General features: G+C 49.5%; 2 protein-coding genes across 4 annotated transcripts in view; one reads left to right on the plus strand and one right to left on the minus strand.

The window, feature by feature from the left end:
- Positions 1-3,321: 3,321 nt before the first annotated feature.
- On the minus strand, positions 3,322-13,654 carry RGR (retinal G protein coupled receptor). 3 transcript variants are annotated; one of them, XM_037497366.2, is made up of 7 exons: positions 13,509-13,654; positions 12,535-12,691; positions 11,316-11,449; positions 7,724-7,877; positions 6,213-6,330; positions 3,861-3,974; positions 3,322-3,450 (listed from the first exon to the last, which is right to left on the minus strand). In XM_037497366.2, the coding sequence occupies exons 1-7, from the start codon at positions 13,585-13,587 to the stop codon at positions 3,322-3,324; spliced, it is 885 nt and encodes a 294-aa protein (XP_037353263.1). In that variant the 5' UTR covers positions 13,588-13,654. The 3 variants fall into 3 exon arrangements, with proteins under 3 accessions (XP_037353263.1, XP_037353264.1, XP_037353266.1); XM_037497367.2 differs by having other exon boundaries at positions 11,316-11,437; positions 13,509-13,595; XM_037497369.2 differs by lacking the exon at positions 3,861-3,974 and having other exon boundaries at positions 11,316-11,437; positions 13,509-13,595.
- A 3,160-nt stretch (positions 13,655-16,814) lies between these two features.
- Positions 16,815-23,320, plus strand: part of LRIT1 (leucine rich repeat, Ig-like and transmembrane domains 1) — a 26,827-nt gene continuing 20,321 nt past the window's right edge. The window contains 4 exon segments of the mRNA XM_037497676.1: positions 16,815-16,869; positions 16,872-16,935; positions 19,759-19,880; positions 19,883-20,282. Coding sequence (XP_037353573.1) covers positions 16,815-16,869; positions 16,872-16,935; positions 19,759-19,880; positions 19,883-20,282 — 641 coding nt within the window.

Raw genomic sequence — 23,320 nt, forward strand, 5'->3', positions numbered from 1 at the left:
AATCCCATTTGGATGGACTTTTACCCACGAGGGGACGGGTAACTTTGGGTGCTTCATTTAGAAACTAGACTCTTTGCCTTACCTGTATTGTTTCCTAGTTTTATTAAAGTTCCTTCCCATTAAAGTCTCCTGTGTTTTGTGTTGATGTGGCGGATGGCAGAACCCATTTAGAATAGGCAGGTTTGCAGGGTTTGGGCTGACCCTCTCCCTGTCCTATAACAGCATGAGTTCCATCTCCGGCCAGGCAGCTGACCCACATGGCGCAGCAGATCTCTCCTGTCTCGCCCGCTACTCCCCTCAGCAGTGGATTTCAGTAGATCTGCCTATTCTGTTCCCCACTCTGTCTCTAGTAAATCCTCTCAACCTCCACACCTCTGGCCTGTACCCCAGTTCTTGTATGCATAAATAAATAGGAATAAATCTTTTAAGCAATAAAATAAACCACTCTGATAGAAATTTTGGTGGGAGTGGAACAAACTCAAAGATAAGAAATGTGATCACTCATTGAGTAAGTGGCAAGTCCTGGATTCATGCCCAGGTCTTTCTAACACCGAAAGGTATGTGCATGCCAAGCTGCTACTCCGCCTCTCTCCCAGGAGGGCAAAGGACATGCCTGTGTCTCCACAGCTGCAGAGGGAAGGGCAGCTGAGCTGAGGATGCCTTGTGGAGACAATAGAGGCTGTTAAGGGAGCAGCTGGCTGCTTGGGGAGAAGAACAGGTGTGTGGTGTCAGATCTGGGGAGCAGCAAGTTACCCCAACTAAGTGGGGAGGGAAAATTTAGGGATTATGTCTCTGGCTTACCCAGGGTCTTTGCAGGGCTGGTTACCTTAGAAACATCTCCACCAAATATCACTGACTGCACATCTGCTGAGACTTCTGTTGCTTCTCTAGGCACAGCACTTGGAATACCCTCCTGTCCCGCACCCCAATATTTACAGGGTCCGCCTTAAGTAAAAAAGCATCAGGTACTGTCCACTCTCCTTTCCTGATGAACAATGCAAGTCAGAAGAATTCAGGGATGGCCCAAAGTCTCACAATTAGAGGCAAAACCTAGGCCCAGATAGTATAGTCAAATCCCGTGCACAGGAGAACTTTGGAGATTTACATCTGCACTGATTTTCTTTCTTTTTTTTTTTTTCTTTTAAGATTTATTTATTTATACAAGCACTGGGTATAGTCAGAAGCGCGGGAGGGTGAGAGAATTCACCAGAGCCAGAGCGGGGAGCAGATCAGGGGCTCTGGGCAGCTTCAAAAGCCCAGCGCTCAACAGCTGCCCCACCAGGGGAGGCCCTGCTCTGATTTTCAATGACTGTTTTGTAGGCAGAGAAAAGGGGAACTCAGGGGGGCTGACTGGAAATCTCCTGGCCAGTGGGCATGCAATTCTGTTCCCTTCAAGTAGGAGAGCTGTACGATCGCATCACCATTTGAAGTGGAAAACAGGTATCAGTCTTTTGTTCAAAGAGCGGGAAAGAAAGCTTGTCTAAGAGCATGTGGGAATCAGTAACTTCACCCACATGGCCTTGTCAGGGAACTCCCAGGCTCTTAAGGCAGCTCCAAGAGCTGGAGGCCCCGGATGAATTTATCACTGAGACAGCACTGCCACCTTGTGGTAGGGGTTGAGCACTGTGCCCTCCTAAACCGCCTGGGAAGTACTTCAGCATATTACCATAGATTGCTGCTTGTCCTTCACTTTTTTTCTCTTTATTTAGCTTGTGTGACTAACAGGACAGACAATAGTGATATTTTCTGAGACAGGGAACACAATAAGGGAGACAGTTTAGTAGGAAGGAGAGTGAATTTGTATTTGAGCAAACTGACTTAGGAGTGTCTCTGAAAGGGAAAACAGCAGAAATCCTATTGATCTTGTGGCCAAGAGATAGATTTAAATAAATGAGGTCCACCTAACTACTGTTGAGCTTATTTCTCTATGTGGAAAATATACCTTTTAGAGAAAATATAGATATAACTTAAGCTATAATTAATTTATGTATATATGTATATATATTATATATATATTTTATATATATATATATATATATATATATATATAGCTAAGCAGGCACCCTACCCCTCTTCCTCCTCAGGAAAATCATTTAGTGGGGATCTCCAGAGGTGGCCAGGGAATGTCTCTTCCTTTGGCTCACAGACAACTTGTTACTTCATTTGTAACTTTAAGTTTGCTTTTCAGTAGGCAGATTCTGAAGGGAACTTCTGAGTGACCTTGATGGCCCATGGTCTATGCCTGATTCCCCTCCCTTGGACACAGCCCAGCCCCAGTCTTCGCTGCTGAGTTTTAGTCTTGCTTGCACCTGCTTTATTCACAAATGCCATGAAGAGACACGGTGCCTTGTGCTTCGGAGGCAACTGGAGAGGATCTTGGCACGGTATTCTGTCTTCACAGTGGCACATGGCAGCTGTTCATTAAACATCTGTTGAGCGGGCGAGGACTCACATCCAGGCTGCCTTGGTTCCCGTGGGAGGTACATATATACATCCAGGATGGGGACCCCAGAATTAGTGTCATAAACCCTGATGCCCCAGGCTCCTCAGGGAACACACGAGCTACAGGTGAAGGGAAATAGGATGCCCTGGGCAAAGGGCAGAACCACCGTGGAGGAAGGCTGGTGGGGCATCATCTTCAGACATCTGGAGTTTTAAATAAATTGTCCTGATATTCAGATGTTGGCAACTAAGCAATACGCAGCTGTCTGCCTGGCTGGTGGGCTGGTGGCTAACTCTCAGTGAGCACTTAATGTTCTGGTAACATTCCAGCCCTTCCTACATGGACAAGTCACCATTATGTCACCACATGTCACAAGCTGGGAGACATGTGCAAGGCAGAGTAAGTCACTCGCATCAGGTCATGATTTAGTGAGTGATGTTTGAACACTGTCAGGCTCCCACGCGCAAACCCGGGGCTTGCACCCCTTTCAATGTAAGACTCAGTCCCAGAAGCTCTGATTTAATGAGCAGTTACATCATTTTGTATAAGGCCCACACACCCCTGTGGAGTCCACATTTATATCCTTGCATACATTGGCAGTAAAATTAGTTGAAAATGACTTTCCCAAGATTTCTCAGCTTCTGCATGGAGGACTGTGGACACACTCAGACCTGTCCGACTCTAAAGGCCACTTCTACCTGCTGCCTGGCTTCTTGCAGAAGGAATCTCCTGTTTCTGCCATGCTGAAAGGGCCATCAGGATGGTAGATAAGCATCTGGAGCTTGGTTTCAGTGGCTGGGGGGCAGGAGTCCCGGGGTGGGGGGTTCAGTCCAGGGTAGCGGGGTCAGTCCTGGGTCTGAGCAGCCTCATGGAGATGCTCACTGGGCTCGGTCCTGCTTGCTTTTCTGTGGCGAGAGGCACGGCCAGATTCCCTGGACCATCTCACTGCCCAGGCTGTAGTTAATGGCATTGATCGTGGGCACCATTTTGGCAATGAGGGCGGGCACCTGTTGTAGCAGAAAAGTCCTGAAAATAAGCTTCAAAGTACTGGCTCCTCTCCCTGGTCCCGGCTGGTGACACCCTCTCCCCTTTCCCAGTCACCCATCGTGTATCCTCAACTTGGTTCTACAGACTCTGAACATTCCCTGAATAGTTGGCGGAGAATGAAGAGAAGCACATGCCAACCCAGGTACCAGTCTCAGCCTGGACCCAGCGTGTGCACCTTCTCTGTCTGCTGACGGTCCAATGCTTGGCTTGAGGCCCAGCACTGACATGTGGCAGCCCAGGGGGAAAGCAAACACACATTGCCTTACGAGGGCTCAAGGGAAAAGAGAAAGAGACTAGCATGGAGGCCACATGAGGCCAGAGAGAGGGATGGGTGAAACAGAGGCACATCAAGACAGAGAAGTGTCAATACCATCTGCAGCTTTGGGGAGATGGAAGACACATCCGCGATGGCTGCATAGAGATACAGGAGGGCGTAGGGGCCCCAGCAGAGGAGCAACGTCCTGATGGGCAGAGAGGTGTTCACCTGCAGAGAAATCATTGCAGGGGGCAGTGTTGGCTTGTTCCAGATGGCTGGCAGCCCCCTGCGACCAGAGACCAGGTTGGCTCTTGGCAGGGCTGGGTAACATGTCCAGGCTGTGGGAAGGTGCTGAGCCAATAAAGGAACTTGGGACTAAATTAACTTCTTTGCTTCTTAAGCTGTGTGACCCTAAACCTGTCATTAAAGCTAACTTGAACTCAGTTGTGTTGTCTGCTAAATGGCCTGGTATTACCTGACTTGCCTGGAGGCAGGGACTGAGGGACATTATGAGCTTCCTTGCTGGTCTGTGCTCGTTTTGAAGAAATCTGGGCTCTGTGAGTGAGGCTGTGTGCCTGAGAGTTCCCAGGCCGAGCTGCACTCACATCTGAGTCCCAGCACCAGCTGCCTTCTGCAGCTGTAGCCACTGACTGGGCAACCTGCTTTGGTTTCAAAGAGGCCCCGCCCACCTTGGAAGACCACCAAGAAGTGGCTAGTGCTACCACTTGGGGACGCAAGGGGGCGCACACGACTGACGCTCAATTTCAGAATGGAACTTGCCTGCTCCCCATGTACAGATGGTAAAATTCTGACGCTGCAAAAATCAGATCCTTTATCTCATGGCTCATGTTTCTTTTTAACAAAGAAGATGACTCAAGTAGAAAGAGGACGCATTTTCCTCATGGAATTTTGAATTTTTGATTTTGAAATATGTTGACTAAGAGACAGTTATTCCTCTTGAGTTGCTCTTCATTCATTAAAAAAAAAAGTGCATGTGCTGCTTTAATGCGGTGGAGAACTGACCTCTCAGTGAGGAGAGACCCTGTCACCTCAGGAAATCCATCAGCAGGCAGCCGAGGTCCCTGGGTGTGGTTGGCAGTGCCTGCTGATGCTATCAGATTTGATAGTTTTAAGTCAACCAGGAAAAGTGAGAAAATCTGTGTGGTGGCCTTGTTTCCTGGCTGACTGAACTTTCAATAAATGTGGTGATTTGGAGCATCAGCAGCCTGCAACAACCAGGAGGCTGTGGTGAGCCAGCCAGCCCAGAGTGGGGATCCCAGAGATGTAATTCTGGGCCTGCCACAGCCTTGCCCTCCTGTGACCTCAGGGGATCCTGGGTCTCCAGCTAAAATCCCTTGATACTGTCCTTTTCCACTTCACAGGAAAAAACTGTAATAATGTGGCAGATTAAAGGTCTCAACAGAATGGTATTTTTAATGCCTGGTATTAATCACTTGGGTTGTAGAGGTCCAGACCCGAGCTAGAGCCAACTCTTCTAATTACTAGTTCCCTGGCATTTGCAGGGTTAGTTCCTAAACGCCTTTCAGCCTCAATTTTCTAGTCTGACATAGGGATAATAAAACCTTCCTTCTTGGGCCTCCTGGTGGTACAAGGGGTTAAGTCTCAGCACTATGAAGCTATCCTGCATCATGATTCCTGGACAGGGAGCTGACCCACATGGCGCAGGAGACCTTTCCTGTCTCATCCTCTGCTTCCCTCAGCAGTGTATTTCAGTAGATCTGCCTGTTCTGCTCCCCACTGTCTCTGATGGATTCTCCCCCCCCAACCCCTTTCTGGCCTATACCCCAGCTCTTGGATGCATAAATAAATAAATCCTTAAAAAAATTTCCTTCTTCAGCAAGTGCTTACAAAGATGAAATGACATAATGCACAGCAAGTAATATTAGTGTTTTCTAAAACTTTGGTGCTGGTGATGGCTCATCTACTAGAGATTGCCCATGTGATAAGCTTAAAAGGAAATTGTGGTGTAGGAATATTAACACATAAATTCAGAAATGGCCAGGAGGGTTTATTTAAAGTAGATTGTTTTTCTTGGATAAATGTGCTTGCAGGTGTTATTTTATATTGTGGGTAACAGCCTGTGCCTGCAATTAAATGAAACATCTCAAAATAATTTAAAAGTAGCCTTTAAAAAGCATGTAATTTTTGTTGTCGATCCTTAAATCTTTGCAAAGAATGAAATGTAACTGTGTGGATGGTGTCAGCAGGGTGCCCTGCTTCTCAGGCTTAAGAAAACTGAGCAAGTCTGAGCTCGCTGATCCTTCCCCCAGCTCTTTGTGATCCTTAACATGGGCGGGCAGGGGGTGTGCATTTCTGCCTCAACACTCCATTAGGCTGGGTGTTGGAGACACTGAGGCCTCTGATTGTTGTCTGTTACATCATTCATTTTCCCTGGTGTCCGAGAGGGGCAGAGAGGTCTTTCCTGTTCTAGGAGTTAGTCCTTACCTGGGGGTGGCCAGTCTTCCCGAGTTTCTGCTCCATGAGCTGATAGGATGTGTGTGTGATAAAGAGAGGCAGGAGGTAGTTGAAAAAAGCCATGGTGATGAGAAAGCTGATGAAGTTTCTGTAGGCATAGGGGGTAGAGGGGTGAGTATTATTTCTCTGGGATGATCATCTCCCCTCAAAGGCGATATATCGCCTCTGTGCTAGTCAGTGGGAGGGCTGTTCCCATCAGACTAGTGTTCAGAGTGTGGGGGCATCTGGGGCCCAGCTGAACTGCCCTCAGGTCAGGAAGCTGCTGACAAGAGGGAGAGTCCCTCTTCAGCTTGCTGTGGGGAAGTTCAAGTGCTCAGCCCTGCTCTCCGTTCTCCAAGCATGGAGAATGGGATGTTTCAGATTGGGAGATGTGTTTATCATATGGATGAGATGACAGTGGACCCAAAGGAAGGAGCCTTGAAGGAGTGTTCTAGGCACAGGGATTTGAAAGGGGTCTGCAGGTGACAAAGAGGCTGGACACTGCCACTGAAAAAACAAGTCATTGAAGCGGCCACAGAAAAGCCAGGGTCCCAGGTAGTGGTCACGGGGAGGCAGGCAGTCTGACCAGGGGCAGGTGGGAGGGAGATTACTATTTCGTAGAGGAGGGACTGTGTTACTTATAGCTGTTCACTAAGGAAATCCAATCATGATTGGACACAAGCTGGGGAAACACCTTCAGTGGGTGCCCAGGAGAAATACTTGGACTAGGACCAGTGGATTTCTCCTGGGAAGCCTGTCATCAGGGGAAGATGCTTTGTAAGTAAGCGTGAGTAAACATGTAAAGCAAACAAGTGTAGTGTGGCTCCAGTGGATGTAAGAGGGGTTGGAGCCCATGTGATCTCTTTCCAATGCAGTCTCTAAAGTGTCTCTCGAGCCCTGGTCCCCCCAGAGCCCTGTGGATGGGGCAGTACTAGACCTGCGATTCATGTTGGTGGGGGCCGTCATGCATTTGATCCTGGTTGGTCCAGGGACTGGCTCACAGCACATGCTCAGGAAATTCAGAGAACTGAACTCCGAGCCAAGGAGGTCCCTCCCAATGCAAACACCTTAACATTCTTTTAACCTATTGAATCAAGAACATGGCTCCTTCTCCAAGCTGATAAAGTTGGAGCTGGGACAGCTATTGTGCTGGAGATGGAAAAAGCATCATGGGTTGAAGATTGCCCCCAAAATGGCAAAAAGCTCAGTGACTGTTATGACCAACAAGAGCCAATAACTCACTGTCTAATGCTCCTTCTTTGATTCCTAATCTGTGCTTCCATTTGCATAATATTCCCATCACTTGGCCCATCACTTGGTCTTCAGAATGGGCTTTCCTTTGTTCCACTGTCAGCTTGTAAGTGATTATTATCACTACAGGGTGAAGATTATCTGGGATATGTCGACATTTCCCCATCTGGATTTTCAAATGTGACGTTGTCAGAAGTGTTCAAAGCCCAGATTCTCTGGGAAGGGGCTGAAAGTTGCTCCTCTCACCTCACCTGTCCCCCTTGGCATAGTTCAGGGTGCAGCATGTCCCCAAAGGTTCATAGTCATAGTGGCCCCAGCCCAGGAGGGGCAGTGCTGCCCAGAAGGCAGAAGACAGCCACACGCCGAACACCAAGAACACAGCCATGTTCCATGCCAGTCGGCTGCCTGCAGTGGGGAGAGGAGAAGGATGGTTGGGAGGAGACTGGCAGCCAAAATGAAAAGGAAAGGCCCTATAGAATATCCCTAAATCCTGGTTCTGATGTCCAAGAGCTTAGTGACTCAGGCAACTTCTCTGGGGGCCTCCGTGGTGGCACAGGGGTTAAGACACAGCACTATGAAGCTATCTGCAGCCACTGCAGCATGAGTTTGATGCCCAGTCAGGGATGTGACCTACATGGTGCAGCAGACCTTTCCAGGCTCACCCGCTTCCCCTCAGCAATGTATTTCAATCTATCTGCGTGTTCTGTTCCCTACTCTGTCTCTGGTGAATCCTTTCACCCCCCACACCTCTGGCCTGTACCCCAGTTCTTGCATGCATAAATACATCTTTTTAAAAAAGTTTCTCTGAACCTCAGTTTTGTCCTCGTCAAAACTGGAATGAAAATCCATGCCTTGGAGGATGGTTATGAAGAAGAGAGGTAATGGGTGGTGAAGATATCCTAGTAAACACTCCATACCATCTTATTTAGAGGACAGAGAGTAGGGGGTGGCAAAGACAGGTGTGCTTCCCAAAGCCAAGTCAGGGGAGAAGCAAGGGCAGGGCTTCTGGTGAGGGTCATGGGGGTGGAAGGCAGAAGTCTGGACTTACTCCACCTTCAGCTTTTGCTCAGAAGCAGGCCACTGTCTCTGCTTCTAGGAGACCCTCTGAAAACTTTCAAGGTGGGATTCAGGCTCCATCTCAGTGCCAAAGCAGAGGCTGTGTCCCAATAGCATCTTTTGGTGTTACTGTCCCACCAATGTGACCTCCTCCATGTTTCCTCCACCCACATCCCTCTCTCTGACAGCTTCTTCCAACCATTCCTGTTCAGTTGCTCCTCCTGAACTTGGCTTCAGAATGCCTTTCCCAGATGCCTCCTCTGTCTATGTCATGCCCCTTTGTAGACATGACCTCATAGCAGAAGGCAGGACTCCAGGTCGGATTTGATCTGCAGAAATGAGCTGGTCTACAAATCCCCTCCCTTATCCCAACCATTTGCTTCCATTGATATAGCCCCAGAAAGTTTGCTTGCATATATCCTCCTGCTATGGGCTGAATGTTAATGCCTCCATCCTCCAGTTTCCCCTCAGTTTGTATGTTGAAGCACTATTCTCCATGCTATGGTATTTGGAGGCTAAGACTTTGGAAGGGAACTAGGTCATGAGGGTGAGGTCCTCCATGAGGGCATTTGTCCCCTTAGAAGAGGATGAAGAGACAAGAATTCTGTCTCTTCAATGTGAGGACACAGTAAGCAGCCAGCCATCTGCAAGCCAGGAGGAGTGCGTGCACCAGAACTCAATCATGCTGGCACCCTGGTCTTGGACTTCCAACCTCCAGAACTGTGAGATTTGATGTTTTATTGTTTAAGCCACCCAGTCTATGGTATTTTATTATGGCTCCTTGAGTAGACTAAGACTTGTCTGTCTCCCGCGATCGGTACAATAATTAAGTCCTTTGACCCACGAGCCTCTTCAACTTTGGAAACAACTAAGGTGACACACCAAGGCCCCATTAATGCAATAGATGAGCTCAGCCTCCGCCTCCCCCTTCCCTGATTTCACACTGATAGGCACTACCCAGCACAGGAAGAGCTTTGACTCCGGGGCCCTGAGCTAGGAATTAACTCTGTATTGAGGTAGAGAAGCCTTTTGTTCTTGAGAAGGCGTGGGCAGGGCTGGCATAGGAGCAGTAGGAGAGGAAATCCAAGTCAGGTGGAGCAGGAAGGCCTGACTTACTACTAGAAATGATAAGAACAGAGGCAATTTTTTTACCTGGAGAGAGGCCAAGGGGAGGTGGCTGTGTGTCTGTGGCTAGGATGGATCTGCAGATGCCACAAGGGCATGGCCGAGGCTTCAGGACATGCTCATGAACCCCATAGTAGCCTCCATACCAGGTAGGCCCTCAGCTCAGGACTTGGGGCCAAGGAAATTAGGGAGCGACTGCCTCTGGAGGCATCCAGGCCATGCCTGATCCTAGCTGTCCTGCTAGTTGTGTGGCTCTGGGCAAGCTACTAAACTTCTCTGAGTCTGTTTCCCAGTCTGCATGCTGGGGCTGCTGTGAGGGCTAACTGAGGCATGGCTCCCCAAAGTATGTTTACATAACTTGATGCTGAATAGTATTCTATTCATTCTAGGTGAATTTTTTTTTTAAGACTTTAATGTGTGTTAAATTATAAGAACATGAAAGGTGTGATTTCACAGATATTGTTTAGAATGAAGCTAAAGACAGCATTTAAGTGTCACTTTTAAAGGGAAAATCTCAAGTAAATAACAGAGCAGGTGCTGCACTGATATTGTTATAGGACAGGGAGAGGGGCAGCCCAAACCGCAAACCTGCCTATTCTAAATGGGTTCTGCCATCCGCCGCATCAACACAAAACATAGGAGACTTTAATGGGAAGGCTCTTTAATAAAACTAGGAAACAATACAGGTAAGCAAAGAGTCTAGTTTCTAAATGAAGCACCCAAAGTTACCCGTCCCCTCGTGGGTAAAAGTCCATCCACATGGGATCGGCCCAGAACAAGGCCCAAAGCCTGCCACAAGTCTAAGCATCTTCCAGTGGGGACCCCCAGAAAAGAGTCAGAAACAACCAAACAAGCCCGGAAGGAAAAGAGCAAAATCAACATCAAGATAAAAGCTGTCATGGTCACCTCCCCACGGGTCTAACCCACATCTGTGTCACCCAGTCCATGACCAAAAGACAAGCATAGTTTCTTCACGTGTTCTAGGCTCCATGTGCCTCCTCCAGGTCTCCTGGCTCCATCCTGCTTCCTTCCTTCCTCAGTCTCTTCTTGCAGCTTCTTCTCTTCCTGCTCAGCTCCACCCTCCCTTGGGTGGGGCAGGGAACCTCCCCCTTTCCTGGGGACCACCCTGTTACAATATGGCCAATTATGAAGGTCATATTTGACAATGCAGCTTGGGAATCTGGAGCTAGATGAGTCTGTGAAGCACTGGCATGGCAGACCCCAAGAAAGAGTGAGGTGTGGGCCCAGTTACACACACACACACACACACACACACACACACACACACACACACACAGCCTCTCTGCCTCCAAAAGTGCTTTCTGCAAGGATTTTTCTGTATTCATGATCTCATTTGATTTTCAAAATAAAACTGGGGGGTTGGTCGTAGATATCATCTCACAGAGGAGACTAAGGTTCATAAAGGCCTCTGACTTGCCAGAGACTGCAGTGAGGGTACAAACAGCCTTTCCAGCACTTGCCTCAACACCTCTCTTGCAATTTCTTCCACCCTCCCTCCTTTCCTGACTTTTCACACCTCACATTCATGCACACTCACCCCACCCCCCTCTCCTGAACTGGAAAACACCAAGCAGACTCCAGCCCCATCACCCTCACTGTGTGGATGTCCCTCCACTCAAGGAGCCCAAAGACCAAACTCACACGTGCAGTAGTGGAGATAGTGGCCCCAGGCAAGGGCTGCACTGCCGCAGAGGCTGGCCAGCGCCATCATAAAGCCCTGGAAGCCATGGGCTTGGCAGCCTTCGGAGCCGTAGGGCCAGCGCCTGTGGGAGACACTGGGTTCCAGTGACCTCTGCCTTTTGACCCTGCCTTTCTCCCACGCCAATGCACCAGCTTCCTGGAGGGCACCTTCCTGAGTGTTGGCCCAGCTCCTAAGAGGAACTTTACTCTGCTTTTCCTAAGAGGAAACATATCAGTGCCTTAGAGCTAAAGTCAGGGCTGACAGAGTGGAGCCCCAGGCAAATTCTGCAGGCTCTACTCTTTCACCACGCGCTTCGCTTCGTGGCTAGAACAAAGGCTCTCTCTGTGGGGAAATGGAGCTGATTTGAAGGAGAGCTCCTGCTTTTATTCTACACGGTTGGGGTGGGGGGTGGGTCACACAGCTGTTGAACACAAAGTCAGAAGGTGGAGCCCAAGTCTTGCATCTCTCAAGCCCCAAGGGCTACTCAGAGGTAGCTGCTTCTGTTGCCCCTCCTCCCCCAAGCTGGGTAGGGGAGTAGGAGATCAGGGCAAGGGATCGGATCCTCACTGATTCAGACCCCACAAAGTAGTGGGCTCTGAGCATACACAGCCAGGTCTCTGTGGTACCCCAAACCAGATGACGGATATTTAGTTCACATAGGAAACCAATCCTGTAAACACCTTCTGATGCCACTCTGGAAGGCCCTGGTTTGCAAAGAAGGTCTTAGATTCTTGCCAAAATCCTGTTTGCTCTCACAAACACTTATTTAGGGCTTCCTAGGTGCCAAACATTGTTTCAAGTTGTTACAAGTAATAACAAGTCCATACATCCAACTGCCTTGTGAATTAGGTAATGATATCCAGTTTATGGGAGAACTCAAATGATAGAAAGAATAGAGCCAGGATTCAAACCATGGGGCTGGTTACAGGGTCCATGCTCTTAATCCCGACCATTAGCCAGCTCTGTTGCTTGGGTCTGAATAACTTCTGTTTCCAGAAAGCAGCTGAGGTTCCTCAGGGATAGTCTAGAATTCAGATTTAGGCTAAATTTGCCTGCCTACTGCTCTATCCTTGCTTCCTATAAGTGGGAAGGATGTCTCCCTGGCTTGGCTGCCTGGTTCCCAGAGGTTAGGCCCCAGGCAGGGCTGCAGAGCCCAGGGACTGGGGAGGTGGCTGGTACCTGAGAAGGCTGGATGTGGCTGCAACAAGGGCATTCAAGCTGATTCCACTGTCGGCTAGCGCCAAGCTCAGCACCAGCAGGTGACTGGGTGTCCGCAGCTCTGGGGCCTTGCAGAAGGAGAGGATGGTCAGGCTGTTGAGGCTGAGACCAGAGAGAGCTGAAAGGAAGGGTATAAGCTGACATCAGGACTGAAGAGGCCCACCTGAAGTCAAAACCAGGAGCCGGGGGCTGGGTGGATACTCAGTAATTGCCCCCTTCATGCTCAGGAACCTTGTTAGTGTAGCTGGTTCCCCAATCCCAAGAGCCAGGAAATGCACACCTGTCCTCTACCAACTCATAATCTAATGGAAAGACAGACAAGGAAGAAAACTAATAAAACATAGCATGGTCTTTGCTATAACAATCATCATGATGGTCACTTGTTGAGTTTGTGCCAGGCAAGGTGCTAAGCACTTGATGTAGTTCAGCTCAATCTTCACTTGGATTGTCCTCAGTGGGAAGGGAAACAGAGGCTCAGAGATGCTGGACCAATTGATGCTAAGTATGCAATGGAGCTGGATTCGAACTCAAGTTGTTCGTATTCCAAAATGCTTTCTCTAAGGGCTGTGCAGCAACATCAGGGAGAGTGTTGGAGAACAGGAACCCAGTTAGGACTGGGAGCTGCCACCCAGGACACCAGGCAGAGAGATAAAGCCCAGGGAGTAGATTAAGCTCCCTCCAGGTTGAAGGAACATAAAAGACCTGAAACCTGATACTTGGTCATGTCCTCCTTTCAAAGTCCCTCCCTCCCTGAGCCTCTGCTGGCTTCTGTCTTAGGATTTCCAGCCTTCAGGCTATATCCCACAGGGGAAGCCATCAGAAGATCCCAAGGATCAGGCACAGGCGTAGGGTTTGAGGACCTCTCCTTGAAGCTTCATAGCTTTGGACTGGGATCTGGGAGCCCCTAGGTCACCCTCACCCCAGCTCTGGCTCACCTTCCACCAGCAGGACTGTCCTCACTGCCAGCACCTCCACCTCCCCAAAGCCAGTGGGCAGGGCTCCAGACTGTGCCATCCTTGGCTGTTTCCTTGTTGGCCCAGCTCTTCTCTGGCTGCCCAGAGTCAGGCTCTTCCCTTTTAAAGGGCCATCCCATGTGCTGGCACATGCAGGTGATTATGCTAAACCTTGGGGTTCTTCTTGCTGCTCCCAGCCCCCAAATCATCCTCTTGGCCAAAGAAGAAGGAGCCGATTCACCAGTTGGACAGAGCAGCCTTTGTGAAGCTGGAATGGAGCCCTGCGTCATTCATTTTTCTGCAAAGGATAGGATTAAGGATCTAGAATCCGAATGGTGTGCGGCTAAAAGCTGAATTATAAAAGAGTTGCATAACCAAGGGAAGGGTGGATTGCAAAAGGAGGAATTTAAACTGGCAGCTGTGGCTGAGAATCGGTTAGGAGTCAGGCCCTTTCGTACCAAACTGTGTGCTTGAACGCATATGTATATGGATGCGTGTATGTGTCCACAAGCTCACAAGTGTGTGTTCACAAGTGATGGGCAAAGGATGATGGTTGGGAAGTCATCTGCTGTCATAGAAAGAATGGGACAAGAGACAGGCTTTGATTCCAAGTCTGTCATGAACTAGCTATGCACTCTGGAGGGAGATTCTTAGGGTCTTCTCCATTTCTTCCTTTGCAACATAAGCATCTTTCCCCTGGCCTATATGCATCTTGGTGAGAAGAATCCATCACGAATATAACCTTTGGGGCTGCACTTCCTTCCTGTCTCCCACTGAACACTTAAGCTACACAAACACAAAATCTCCTAAGGCACTGACTTGGCACATAGGTGCTACTGTCTTCTTGGAAGCGGGTGCGACCCCCTAGGAGATTGTGCTTCTACAAACAAGGTGTTGGTACAAGTTATGCACTGGCTTATGATGCAATTTGTATCAAAAGCACTACTCTTGAGCAACTTAACTCATTTTTCAGATAAAAAAAGCCAAAGGCCAGAGTCTGTGAAAATAGCAGTCTAGCTGATGTTTACCAAGTGTTGCTAAGGAACAGACACTGTGCTAATGATGCTGCTCCTACAAGTCCATGAATGAGATACCATCATCCTTCCCTCAGTTTCACAGGAAACTGAGGCTCAAAACAGTTAAGACTTGACATGAGGTCACGTAGTGATTCTTGGATGGAGCCGAAACAAAAATCTGGTCTCCTGTCCTCTAGGCCCTGGAAAAGCAATGAGTTCTGTTGCATAGGTATCCATTTTCCATGCCTCTCCTCTTGTGTCCCCATTTATCCCAGCCTAACCAGCCTGCCGGCTGAGCTTCCATTCTCCTGGAAGTCTTCATGGATAACGTAGCTACCTTAGTATCTGCCCTACCCTTATCCAATTTCTGTCTTGTATTACTGATTAATATATACGTGAGTTTCTTTTTTTCCATATGTGCAAGACAGCAAAAGATGTAAAGGGAGAAGAACAAAGACAGGGCTGGAAATGGAGGCTAGAGATCAGCTAGGCAAAAGAGAGAGGCAGCATCTCCAATAGAAGGGAAAAGGCAGAGATGAGGAAATGGGCAGGGCTGGCCTTTTGGCTTGGGGAGGAGGTACAAGTAGGAAGCACAGAGGAAATTATATTAGTTGGGTGGAAGAGAGAAAGGGACAGGAACATTTCCTGGAAGCAGCATTGTCAGAGCATGGCTGGCACAGAGCAAGGCATTTGACATGTGCATTGGGGCGCCAGGTATCTGTGTTGGTCACAGTTCACTGGTCTAGGGCTGCCTAGGTTTATGGGCACAAGGGACTGAGGAACCTTCTGGAAAAATTGAAGGAACCAGGTAAGGAAAGCATGCTGGACCAGAGAGCAAAGCTGTGGAATCAAATATGAAGAATAAATGAGTAAAAGGCTGTGTCGGGCCTCCCTGGTGGCGCAAGGGTTAAGTACAGCACTATGAAGCAATCCACAGCCTCTGCTGCACGAGTTTAATCCCCGGCTAGCCAGGAAGCAACACACATGGCGCAGCAGTCCTCTCCTGGCTCACCTGCTGCTCCCTCAGCAGTGTACTTTGGTCAATCTGCCTGTTCTGTTCCCTACTCTGTCTCTGGTGAATCCTCTCATCCCCCATATCTCTGATCTGTACCCCAGCTCTTGCATGCATAAATGAATAAATCTTTTAAAAAAAAAAGGCTGTTTTTATTGTGGGATGAGGTTGAGTGTAGGGGCAGTGGGTAAAAATGGAAAGTCCCTTCTCTGAAGATGGTAGGGTCCTGCTCTGGGACCTTCCTCAGAGTACAATACCCTGGGGGACAGGAACTCTGCACTCACCTTTAGCAGGGCCACCACAAGCATTTAGCAGAGTTGGTAATGCCCAGAAGGGCCTGCCCGATGGTAGTGTTCTGAAACTGGTGTCTGTGGGCTTTCAGGAGAGACTGCTGTTTGCCTGGCAGAATGGGTGGGCTCATGAGCCTATGGGGGACACTTCTGACTTCTCCCCGAAATAACTGAATTTTTCCCAGCTCCTCTATGAGCAGGTATTTGTAAGTGCCTGGGAAATTGGGTTCTTATTACTCTCTCAAGAGCTCCCATTCCCACAGGCTGTGAAAGTCTGGCAAACTTGGATTGTCAAATTTTCATAAGCCCCCTAATAGAGTTACACTGTAGAGTCACTACCCACTGTCAGAGGAGGGCACAGAAGAGACCATGTGACCTACCCAAAGTTACAGCCTGTGAATGGAAGAGCTGGGATTTGAACCCAGGTAGTGTAGCCCCAGAGCATGGGCTCTTGTTGATGTCTTCACTGCCTTCAGCTCATTGCTTTTTCACTGGGGCTAGAGCCCCGGGAGAGGATTTCCAAGGCCTTTATTAGATGCTAGGGTTTGGTTTCCCCAGTACCTAGGGTTCTGAACCCCAGCACTCTGGTGGGGTCTGTGCAGACCACAATTAGATTGGCATCAGTGGACAGTTCAGTTGGCTGGTGCAGTAATCACTTGCCCCTGGGGGTTGCCCAGCTGCCCTGCCCTGCCATGCCCTGAGCTGTCTGGGCCTGGGCTATTGTGACAGAGGATGTAAACACCCACCTCAGGCCTGGGTGGTTCCAGAAAGCAATAAGCTGCTGAGTGCAGTGACCTGGGCTCCCCTCCCTAATCCCCAGCCTGTTAGTGTTTATCCCCTGGCTTCAGGCAGACAGAGGGGGTGAGGGGTGGAAGAACAGTGATGAGCCAGAGGGCAGCTGCCGGGTTTGCTGGGCTGGCAGAGGAGTCCAGGAAGAGGCCTTGTCTGGGCCACAGAGGAGCTGGGAGCCATGAGGGTGGTAGTATGCATGCTCTGGCTCCTGGGTCTCGGGGTGCCCCCAAGGTCCAGGGCTCCTGCCCCTCTCATTGCAGCTGTAGCCTTCAGGTCCTGAGTGATGGCAGCAAGACCAGGTAAGGCAGCAGGCGTGTGGAAGGATAGCCCAGCTCCCATGGCTCCATTGGCTAGGCTGGTTTGGGAGGGATTGAAAGCAGGGTTATTACCACATCAAGTCTAAGGCTTTTGTCTGGACGGTCTCTACTTCGCTATCTTGTAACAAGCAGGTTGTGGGAGGCACCGGGTACCTCTACACATGGGGCTGGAGTGGGCATGAGTGTGCCAGTTCCAGGAAATCCTTCCTGAGCCCTCCTCCAAGATCCTAGTGGAAAGGATCCTTCCTTAAAATTTCTTTCTTTTCCTCTCCTTCCTTCCTGTCATTCCAACATCCTCTCTGTATCCCCAGTCCATTCCTTCCTGGACCTCTTCTATTCACTAATTTTATCTCCCAGGAATACTCAGTCACATCCCAGGTATTCCTACCACCCCACCCATGATCGGGCCACCTACACCCACAGGCTCTCTCTCCTGACCCAGGCCCCAGGGTCCTTAGCCTCCCCTTTTTTTTTGGGCTTACCAAAAGGCCTATCCATTGCAAGCAAGCATCCCTTCATGCTCAGCTCTTCTTCGAATTTCCCCACTTCCAGCTGAGCCCTGAGAGCACATGCAACCTCCCCTCTCCCCCTTCCATGGGACCTTGCCAAGGCCACCATGGTAGGTGGATGTTTGCTCCTCCACACAGCTCATTCTCCCCTCCTAAACTGTCTTCTCTCCAACCTCTTCAGCTTATCCAGTAATGACCGCTGTATTTCCCATCCTGCTCAAGGGTTTCACCTCTGGCTCAAGGCCTTTCCTGTTATCGTTCCAACCTCCTGTAATCCCATCCTTTCTTTCTCCCTCAAATTAGATGGGAGCAATGGAGCCACCGATGATTTCTGACCATTATCAGTGTGACCCTTTTGATGATCTGGTAATGGGTGTCAGGTTGATTGGCATGAGGGCAGGAAGAGAATAGAGTCACCCTGTATGATCTGAAGAACAGGAAGAGCTCTATTTTTGGCCCAAGACGCTGATATCGGCAAAGGTAAATATTCTCTCCCCCTAAAAAGTCAGGGCTGAGCCCCAAGCAGGCCTGGAAACAGCCCAGGACCAAGGACCAGGGTAACAAAAGGCCTTCCTTGCCATCCTCAGAGGGCATAGGGCTCAAGGTCATACAGCATCCATGGCAGACCTGGTCCTGGAAATCAGAGCTAGAGTTCCACTTCCAGAGTGCTTCTCACCTGTGATGCTTAGGGCAGGGGGCAAGGGATGGCTCCAGCTAGCAGTTAGCCTTAGGAGAAACACGTTCCAAGGGCAGTTCCAGGGCGTCTAATGTCAGTGAGTGACCATTCCTTCTCTGAAGCCAACGTGCTCACATCTGTTCTACCTGCTGACTGTCCCACAACTGATGTGCATCAGTCCATCTGCATGGAGTGGCCTTTGAAGAGAATGAGGCCAGGAAATGCTGAAGTTGACCCCATTGGTCATGGCACAGACTGTGCAGTCAGATTGAGGCTCCTTCCATGTATCAGCCCCCTCCCCAGCCACTTCCTTGCCCCCTTCTCTAAGCGGACCTCTCAGAGAGCCCAGCCCTTATGTCTGAGCATCCTGAGTGATCTGCTCCATGCTCCTGTGTCATGAACAGGACATGTGTACCTGTGGATATTGGGGTTACTGAGGTGGGGGGAGACTGCACACCTGAACAGATGTGTTCCTAGTTTGCTAGTTTGCTAGTTTATGCCTAGTTTGCTCATGAAGTGACATACTGTTGACTATAATTGGCTCTTCTTAGCAATTTGATTTCTCCCTTGACCATTTTTTCCTCGTCCAGGATCTGTTCTGCCATCAACTCCCACCTACCTCCTCTTTGCAACACCCAAACTGGTATAATCACACTCTATCATTGTCCCAGTTGTTCTTTCTTCCTTAGCTGAATTATAACTTGTGCTTGTTAAGGATATTTCCCTTTACCTGATGTGACTGTGCTGTTGTCATTGATAAACACAGCACTGAGTGTGGGTTCCTTGGGGCTAGAGACTACTTCCTGCTATCTCTAGCCTCTGCTTCAGGGCTAACTTAATAGGAGAAGTTTTAGGAAGTCACTATTTGGGCAGAAGGTGCATTGGAAGGAGCTAGTAGGACTGGCCTGTTCTACTGGGATGCAGAAATTCATGACAGTGGTCAATGGCATTGGGCCCCTACAGGTGACAGGTATGCGGAGCTGGTATGCACATTACCTCATAGAAACCTCCATTCTGGTTATAGGAAAACTGAGGAAAACAGAGGTTAGGGAACAGACTCAGATACAACACCAGCAGGCCTGGATCCAGCTGCAGAGATGCAAAGTCCCAACCCTCATGTTGATATGGGCCCTCAGAATCAGGAGAGGTCAAGGTGCTTGTATTTCCAATGCCCTTCATATATATATTCCACCCCCCCCTAAAAAAAATAAACCAGAAAAAATGGTTACAAAGCAGAGATATAATTTAACAAACAAACCTCTTAACGCATATATGCACGTGATAATGCAGAAGATGACCTCAGGATTTATGAATATTACTCATCCCAGTGCACTGCGGTGGTGTGGGCTATAATGAGATACAACAATTGACGGTCCTTCAGATCAGTAGCCCAGACCAAAGGGCCCTCTTGGGACTCCCGTGAAGGGCTCTGGAAGCAAGAATTCCCCCCAAAGAAAACATTTATTTCTGCCTTCTCTCCGGGGCTCACCACAGCCTGGAGCCAGGCTTTGGGGGTCTGTGTTGATTCGCACAGCCAGAAGACTCTTGAAGGCAAGTGGGGGGAGGGAGTCCCAGATCCAACAAGACCCTTGCTCAAATAGCCCCCATTTCTGTGACCAGGACTGTGGTGTGTAACGACCCTGACATGACCCTGCCCCCAGCTTCTGTCCCGCTGGACACCTCCAGACTGCGCCTGGAGCGGACGGCCATCCGCAGGGTGCCTGGGGAGGCCTTCAGGCTGCTGGCCGCCTGGAGCAGCTGTGGCTGCCCTACAACGCCCTCAGCGAGCTCAGCGCCCTCATGCTACGAGGCCTGGGCCGCCTGCACGAGCTGAGGCTGCCTGGGAACCGCCTGACCGCCTTCCCCTGGGCCGCGCTCAGGGACGCCCCACAGCTGCGGCTGCTGGACCTGCAGGCCAACCGCCTTTCTGGGGTGCCTCCGGAGGCGGCGGGCTTCCTGGGGAACCTCACCTTCCTGGACCTCTCCAGCAACCAGCTGCTAAGGCTCCCGCAGGAACTGCTTGCTACTTGGACTCACCTGCAGACTGGGCTCTTCCTTCCTGGACGCCAAGGCAGATTGGTCCTAGGTAAGAAACTGCATCCTTCACTTGAAAGCACCTTGGTGAACGCTGGGGTCTTAAGCAAGTGACCAAACCTCTCTGAATCTGAAGTCTGTGACTGGGAAATAGAACACACTTGCCCTCTAGGGTGTCTGAAGATGGAGTGAGAAGTGCATATTGGCAGATCCAAATCAAACTGCTGTTCATATCCTAAGTCTGCTTCTTATTTGCTGTGTGTCCTTGGGCAAATTACTTAGCTTCTCTATGCCTTGGTTTCTTTCGTAAAAAAGGATGATAATAATATCATAACAGGTTGGTACTGCGGGTAAAAAGGATTGCTTAATATGGTGAGCACAGTGATGTGCCACCTAGATCCCAGTCAAGGTGGGACTGGCTGCTCAGCCTCTGGAGTGTTTGGCAGCAGCCTTTAGCAGTCAGCTCCGTCAGACAGCCTCGGCTGCAGAGCAGCCTTGCCCAACGTCACACACCCTTTCTGGGGATGGCCCTTACTCAAAGATCTACCAGCTCTTTCAGCTCCAGAGCCCCCAGAGTTCTCCGTTCTCCAGGCCTTCTTCACGTGTAGCTTGCAAGTCATCATCTCCCAGTTTGCTTCCAGAGATCACAACTTTCATGTCTTCAATAGTGACTCTCCCTCTTGAGAATCTCTTCCGAGCACTGGGTGCACACACTCGGAAGGGACATGGACCCTACGTTTTGCTAGTTGGTCAGTCCTTTCTGGCCATCTGCATTCGTGTGGCATTGAAGTTTCCCTAAACTCCTTCTTGCCTCATAGGATTTGATCTTTACTGCATCTGGGGGGAGGGGGAATAGATGGAGCTATTATAGTGCCATTTGTTTTACAGATAAACAAACTTACCCTGGGGGGTAGTAATGGTGGGTTTGGCTTAAGGCTCCTTTCCTACTGGCTGCTGCTTTTTCCTGTCCTTAAAAGGTTGGGAAACTCAGTGGGGTTCGGGATAAGGGGTGATGGGGTAATGTAGGGGCAGGAATGGCCACGGAGCAAGTTTTCTGATCCCCTGCAGCCCTGGTAAAGAAGGAGTCCTGGAGCCCTAAGTGGTTTTTTGCACGTCTTTTATTTAGACTTGCATATGGCAGGCAGGGGTGCTGGGGGCCGGGAGACTGGCAGGCCTCCCAGTCCCCAGCAAGTCTTCACTCTATCTGGGCTCTCCGGCATTCTCTCTCTCTCTCTCTCTCTCTCTCTCTCTCTCTAGGCTTCTGTTCTGCTTATTTGCTTCTCAGCTTCTACTGCTTCTCTTCTCTCGGCTTCTGTTTGTTCTTGGCTTCTGCTGGCGTCCCCGTGACGCTGCCCCTAAAAGCCCAGTCTTAGCCCAGGTAAATCCCATCTACCTATGCCCACACCCTATTACAGGTGCCCGCCATCAGGCATGCATTCGGGACCACAGGGTTCCGTCATCTATCCTAATGGCAGGAGGGCAGAAAGCCTGAAATTTTACCTTACCCTACAGGTAGCATCTGAAAAGAGGCCTCCTTCCAGGATGTCCTGGGGAGACAGCACTGAGGGTAGAGCAATCTCAGCAGTTTGGGGCAGTTTTTGCCCTGAGGCCTGGGAGAGGAATTATTGTATTTGAAAACCTTATTTCCTGGGATGGGGAACAGCAAATCCCACCCCAAACCTCATCTACCCTACCAATTTTCTTACCTGAAGAAGGGGTTAGGATACTACTCACATGGAAAATTTTTGCTTATTTGAAAATCAAATTTAACTGTCAAGTAAGGAAAACGAGGCTCAGGAGCTCTTCCAGTGCACACAGCCAGGAAGCAGCCTCCTGATACTCAGTTTCTCAAAGCAGAGCTGAGTGGGTTACACCAGCTAGTCCCTTCTTCAATTCTTTGCTGTTTCTAATAAACCAGTGGCTTAGCAGGTGAGCCAGATCACCTTTCCTGCCAAGAACTGTCTGGCCTTGCCTGGAGAGTTACAGGTGGGGGTTAACTCATTTTGAAAATTCATTTAAAATTTAATCACACAACTTACGCATGAATATATGTGGACTTTTCAGATGTTACGGAAAAGGCTAACGACCCTTTTGTCATTTCCTATTCCTTCTTCCTCTCCTAAAGACAGCCAATATTATGTTTATTTACATGTTCCCTATCTTTTACAATATTGTAGGGCAGGACTGGACACAGTGCAGGTTTTCTGATCCCATGCAGACCGGGTAAAGGAGGAGTCAGAGTCCTTAGTGGTTTTTTTGCAGGTCTTTTATTGGGGTCACCAGACATATGGCAGGCAGGGGTGCTGGGTGTGGGGCTGGGAGGCTGGCAGGCCTCCCAGCCCCCAGCAAGTCTTCACTCTATCTGGGCTCTCTGGAGTTCGTTCTGCTGCTTCTCGGCTTCTCTTTCGGCTTCGGCTTCAGCTTCTACGCTGCTGCTGGCGTCCCCGTGACGCCGCCCTTAAAAGCACAGTCTTAGCTCAGCTGAATCCCATCTACCTCTACCCCACACCCTATTCCAGGTGCCCGCCATCAGGCATGCATTCAGGACAAGGATCCATCATCTATCCTGATGGTGGAAGGTCAGAAAAAGCCTGATATTTTCTTTACCCTACAGATATTCATATTCATATATACATAGGTGTAAGGTCAGGAACGGGCACAGTGCAGGTTTTCTGATCCCATGCAGACCGGGTAAAGGAGGAGTCAGAGTCCTCAGTGGTTTTTTTGCAGGTCTTTTATTGGGTTCACCAGGCATATGGCAGGCAGGGTGCTGGCCTGCCAGCCTGCCAGCCCCCAGCAAGTCTTCACTCTATCTGGGCTCTCCGGTGTCGTTCTGCTGCTTCTCGGCTTCTCTCTTTCGGCTTCTGCTTTGGCTTCTCTTTCGGCTTCTGCTTTGGCTTCTCTTTCGGCTTCTACTGGCGTCCCCGTGACACCACCCTTAAAACACAGTCTTAGCACAGGTGTACCCACTTCAGGTGCCCGCCATCAGGCATGCATTCAGGATCACAGGTTCCCTCATTTATCCTGATGGCGGGAGGGCAGAAAAGCCTGATTTTTTACCTTACCCTACAATAGGTATATATCCTACTTCTACATTGAAATTTAAGCTGTCTGTTTTACATAGACTTTCATCACATTGTATGTACCA

Source organism: Talpa occidentalis, unplaced genomic scaffold (assembly GCF_014898055.3).
Source record: "Talpa occidentalis isolate TD23 unplaced genomic scaffold, MPIMG_talOcc4v2.1 talOcc4.8, whole genome shotgun sequence".
NCBI classification, from domain to species: domain Eukaryota; kingdom Metazoa; phylum Chordata; class Mammalia; order Eulipotyphla; family Talpidae; genus Talpa; species Talpa occidentalis.

Bases quoted from the DNA above. Each gene is read 5' to 3' on its own strand.
- RGR (XM_037497366.2), bottom strand. From the start codon at position 13,587: ATGGCACAGTCTGGAGCCCTGCCCACTGGCTTTGGGGAGGTGGAGGTG. The intron at 12,692-13,508 runs GTGAGCCAGAGC...CCTTCCTTTCAG, and splicing joins GACAGTCCTGCTGGTGGAAG to CTCTCTCTGGTCTCAGCCTC. The intron at 6,331-7,723 runs GTGAGGTGAGAG...CTATGCCTACAG, and splicing joins AACTATGCCAAGGGGGACAG to AAACTTCATCAGCTTTCTCA.